General features: G+C 43.5%; 1 protein-coding gene across 1 annotated transcript; it reads left to right on the top strand.

The window, feature by feature from the left end:
- The first annotated feature begins 1,220 nt into the window (after positions 1-1,220).
- On the top strand, positions 1,221-4,632 carry LOC120038524 (cytosolic phospholipase A2-like). Its single transcript, XM_038984254.1, has 3 exons — positions 1,221-1,298; positions 1,724-1,924; positions 3,666-4,632. The coding sequence occupies exons 2-3, from the start codon at positions 1,766-1,768 to the stop codon at positions 3,924-3,926; spliced, it is 420 nt and encodes a 139-aa protein (XP_038840182.1). The 5' UTR covers positions 1,221-1,298; positions 1,724-1,765; the 3' UTR covers positions 3,927-4,632.
- Positions 4,633-5,277: the final 645 nt, after the last annotated feature.

The following is a 5,277-nucleotide window of genomic DNA, read 5'->3' as shown; positions in this document are numbered from 1 at the left end:
TATAAAAAATACAATTGCGGGGAAAGACAGTTTGGATGACTGAGTGCCACTGGAAAGTTGGTGAAGTATAAATTCCTCCTCATACAATCTGTGTATCCATACTTTTCATTGGCCTATGCTACTGGTTGCATTTAAGACAGGGTCATTTGTTTAACTCATCTCAGTATGTCAACGTCGGAGTAGCCATTTTGGTCATTTGTGTGCTATTAAAAAATATTCTTGTAACGTCTCCAGTCATGTAAAATGACATAGCATTTCATGCAATCAGATTTGAAAAGGCATTTTTTTCTTAGACCCGCATATACAACGACATGCATGCAATGGTTTATTAAATGTGATTTGTTTTAACCTCCCCAGTCCTCAGGGCTAAGGACCGAATGTTATGAAACTCTGGTTATGCCCCTGACCAGCAGGACCTTTGACCTCTGACCCCACGCTCATTCCAAACACCCTCTTGACCTAAGAGACGCACATACTATGTACCCACCCCTATCACAATGTCTGATTATCAGATTTAAGTGCATTCGTTAACTAACCCCAATAACTGAGCATATGCCAAATGCTCCCTGTGACCTTATCTCAACTGAATATTGGCTCACTCATCTGATATGACAATGGCATCAATAAAGAAACCTGCATCTCAGTATTATGGTCTCAGTCTGGATATTTATTTTATCACGTAAAGTGTTTCGTTTTTATCTTAATATTTGTCAGTGATTATGAATTAGAATTTTCATGGATTTCCCTTTTTGAACATTGAGGTCCGATTTCTCAGACCCAGATTAAGCCTAATGCTGAATTTAAAAGCACACTTAATGGAGAATCCCTGTTGAAAGGGTTTTTTCTTTTTAGTCCAGGACCAAGTTTAATTTGTGTCCAGGAAACTAGCCCACAAAGTGTTCATTCAAAAGCCTGGCCTTCATTTCACCAGCTTCAGACGTTAATAATACTTGTAGGTGTTGCTGTTGTTTAGCAACACAGTGTTATCTCATTGGTTGAGGCATCACTGAGAACAGGCCACCTGTCTCCATTGGCCCTCTACCTGTGTCCCAAATGACACACTGGCCTAGATAGTGCACTACTTTTGACCAGGATCTATAGGGCTCTTGTCAATAGTAGTGCACTATGTAGGGAATTTGGGACAAAGCATCTGTGTTTTTGGAGTATGTTGAAGGTATATTGTGGATGCACAGGTGAGGTCTTTATAAACAGTGAGAGGGCATAGGAAAAACCATAAGTGGTTGTTTCTCCCTGAGACAGACAGACAGACGCTCGTCTCCAGACTCTACAGAACACAGGTATTAGGACCTTTTAGGAGTCATGTAACAAGAGTTTATTTTATAATGTATTATATTTGAAAATGGACATTATGTAAAGAACTCACTGGGCAAAAACTGGTTGAATCAACATTGTTTCCACAAAAAAACAAAAATCTATGTGATGACTTTGAATCAACGTGGAAATCTGATTGGATTTTCAAAAAGTAATCCATGTAACCTAAATCCAACAACAACCAAATGTGAATCAGAAGTAGACTTTGAACTGTGACCAGTGGGTTTTGTCCTGATATATCTTGTCCCTTCTATCTTCTAATTATTTATGTATTTTAATATGTCTCTCTTTTCTTGCTCTTCTTGCTCTGTGACATGCTCTTAGGGAAACAGGTGATGTGCTTATATTTTCTCCTTTCTTTCATCTCCCTATCCCCCCCCTCTCTCTCTAGTTGTCTTCCCTCCACGGATCAAGCCCTATCTGACTGAGAGACATGTCCTCCTCCTCTCTCCTGTGGTGCCTGCTGGTGGTGTGTGTTCTGACTGTGGTCCAGATCTATGCAGCAGAGGAACCTAAAGTCCTCAAGGTGTTCAACCTCCATGCCACTGACCTGCACAGCAGCCTGCTAGGGACCCCTGATGCCTACGTTGAGGTAAATCTCTCCTCTCCTGCGTCACCTGTCCACCATGATAGCTGATGTGTGATGTTAGGATTATTAGATTCCGGGCTGTATCACAACCGGCCGTGACCGGGAGTCTCATAGGGCGGCGTACAATTGGCCCAGCGTCGTCCGGGTTAGAGGAGGGTTTGTCTTTGTAAATAATGTCACGCCCTGACCTTAGAGAGCCTTTTTATGTCTCTATTTGGTTTGGTCAGGGTGTGATTTGAGGTGGGCATTCTATGGTTTTTTTTCTATGATTTTGTATTTTTATGTTTTGGCCGGGTATGGTTCTCAATCAGGGATAGCTGTCTATCGTTGTCTCTGATTGGGAACCATACATAGGTAGCCCTTTTCCCTCCTTTCAGTGTGGGAAGTTAACTTTGTTTGTGGCACATAGCCCTTTAAGCTTCACGGTTGTTTTGTATTGTTTATTGTTTTTGTCGGCGTCCTCCTAAATAAAAGGAATATGTACGCTCACCACGCTGCGCTTTGGTCCACTTCCTTTGACTGCCGTGACAAATAAGAATTTGTTCTTAGCTGACTTGCCTAGTTAAATAAAGGTTAAAAATGATTAGGATCATTTTCAGCATTAATATCATAATTCAAAGAGTTAGTTAGAGGACTCGTCTTTGTATCTGAGCATGGGCAGCGCCATTAAGGCCATCTCCATTTTTAAGTAGGCAATTTTCACAAAGCTTATATTGGTAATTTACTGCCACCTGCAGGGCTGGAGTCCTGAACCAAATCTTGTCATTAATGTCATTCAATCCATAGTTAACCCAATTTGAAGAAAGAGACAATGCTCTCCTGATCTGCTCTCTGCTGATCATCTGCTCTCCTGATCTGCTCTCTGCTGATCATCTGCTCTCCTGATCTGCTCTCTGCTGATCAGCTGCTCTCCTGATCTGCTCTCTGCTGATCATCTGCTCTCCTGATCTGCTCTCTGCTGATCATCTGCTCTCCTGATCTGCTCTCTGCTGATCATCTGCTCTCCTGATCTGCTCTCTGCTGATCATCTGCTCTCCTGATCTGCTCTCTGCTGATCAGCTGCTCTCCTGATCTGCTCTCTGCTGATCAGCTGCTCTCCTGATCTGCTCTCTGCTGATCAGCTGCTCTCCTGATCTGCTCTCTGCTGATCATCTGCTCTCCTGATCTGCTCTCTGCTGATCAGCTGCTCTCCTGATCTGCTCTCTGCTGATCATCTGCTTTCCTGATCTGCTCTCCTTCGCTGATCCCTCCCAACCCACTGGTTTCCACTAGATACCACAGCCACACCAAAAATGTATGCATTAATTTAAGGTTAGGGTTAGGCATAAGGTTAGCAGTCTGGTTAAGGTTAATGTTAGGGTTGGGTTTAAAATCAGATTTTACAAAGATAAATTGTAGAAATAGGCGGGGTTTATGACTTTGTGGCTGTGGTAACTAGTGACGACCATACCCACTCAGTTGACTACTTTAAAGGGATACCGCGAGATTCTGGAGATTCTATTTTCTACTTATCCAGAGTCAGATGAACTCGTCGATACCAGATTTATGCCTCTGCGTGCCGTATGAAGGAAGTTACAGGTAGTTTTTCGAGTTAATGCTAGCTAGGTATGCTAGCTTACCTGCACACTTCCAGTCATTGTGCTATGCTAGCATACACTAATGTATCCTCATCGGCAAACGGGTTATATCCATGATGTTTCCTCTAACTAACTCGATGATCATAATCATTCTCATTATTATCCAGGTGTTCAGAGCTTACGGCTTTCTCGGGAGGACAGAGGTGAAGAAAGACAACCGTGACCCCAGCTGGAAGGAGGAGTTCAGCTTCCTCAACGCCCGTGAGAACAACATCTTGAGGTTGGAGGTGTACGACAGCGACATCAACTCCGACGACCTGCTGGGGACCTGCGAGCGCTCCATCAAGATCGGAACTTGGAAACATCAATGTTTCCTCAAGAAGGGTGGGATCCTGAACTACTCCTACACCCTAGAGCCTCTACAGTAGACCCTGAAGTACTCCTACACCCTAGAGCCCCTACAGTAGACCCTGAAGTACTCCTACACCCTAGAGCCCCTACAGTAGACCCTGTATTACTCCTACACCCTAGAGCCCCTACAGTAGACCCTGTACTACTCCTACACCCTAGAGCCTCTACAGTAGACCCTGTACTACTCCTACACCCTAGAGCCCCTACAGTAGACCCTGTACTACTCCTACACCCTAGAGCCTCTACAGTAGACCCTGTACTACTCCTACACCCTAGAGCCTCTACAGTAGACCCTGAAGTACTCCTACACCCTAGAGCATCTACAGTAGACCCTGTACCACTCCTACACCCTAGATCCTCGACAGTAGACCCTGTACTACTCCTACACCCTGGAGCCCCTACAATAGACCCTGTACTACTCCTACACCCTGGGGCCCCTAGCCTAGAGTAGAGCCCCTACTGTAAGCCAACAATACTCAGCTAGAGTAGCTAGACCTCCTCCTCCATTGTCTGACCCCTCATCTGTTACATGTCTTTCTCATTCTCCTGAGCTGAATGCTAGGCTCTCTCTAGGTTTCTTCCTAGGTTCTGACCTTTCTAGGGACTTATTCCTAGCCACCGTACTTCTACACCTGCATTGCTTGCTGTTTGGGGTTTTAGGGTGGGTTTCTGTACACCACTTTGTGACATCAGCTGATGTAAGAAGGGCTTTATGAATAAATTTGATTTGATTGAACCCAGCCTCTACTATTCCTACCAATGATGTTTATAAACCCTTGATGCTGATGCTATGTATTGGCCAACGAGACGCTTTGAAGCCAGCAGCCTCCATATTGGTTCTCCTCATAAAGAGCAGTCCTCCATAGGATGTCACGGGACAAAATTACATGTATTTAAGTCTTTCTTTGTTGTAGCGGGGACAGTAACATTGGTACTCTCTAAAAAGTATACTTTAAAGAATGTTTTATTATAATAGTTTTTTATTTAAATGTGTATGTTTAAAAGTATGCATTAAGGCAACTGTGATAGAATATACTTGGCAAAAACAAATGTTGACAATAATACATGCATTTCTATAGCCTCTAAAATCGGTTTTACAATGGTGTAGGAGTTGAATGGTGTAGGAGTTGAATGGTGTAGGAGTTGAATGGTGTAGGAGTTGAATGGTGTAGGAGTTGAATGGTGTAGGAGTTGAATGGTGAAGGAGTTGAATGGTGTAGGAGTTGAATGGTGTAGGAGTTGAATGGTGAAGGAGTTGAATGGTGTAGGAGTTGAATGGTGAAGGAGTTGAATGGTGAAGGAGTTGAATGGTGTAGGAGTTGAATGGTGAAGGAGTTGAATGGTGAAGGAGTTGAATGGTGAAGGAGT

Source organism: Salvelinus namaycush, unplaced genomic scaffold (genome assembly GCF_016432855.1).
Source record: "Salvelinus namaycush isolate Seneca unplaced genomic scaffold, SaNama_1.0 Scaffold224, whole genome shotgun sequence".
In the NCBI taxonomy this organism is placed as follows: Eukaryota; Metazoa; Chordata; class Actinopteri; order Salmoniformes; family Salmonidae; genus Salvelinus; species Salvelinus namaycush.
Note: the sequence above shows the minus strand (reverse complement) of the source record. Positions and strands in the feature narration are given on the sequence as shown.

What these genes read in the sequence shown, in the direction of transcription:
- LOC120038524 (XM_038984254.1), top strand. Translation starts at nt 1,766, where the DNA reads ATGTCCTCCTCCTCTCTCCTGTGGTGCCTGCTGGTGGTGTGTGTTCTG. An exon ending in CCCCTGATGCCTACGTTGAG is followed by an intron (nt 1,925 to 3,665) that starts GTAAATCTCTCC and finishes ATTATTATCCAG; the next exon opens with GTGTTCAGAGCTTACGGCTT.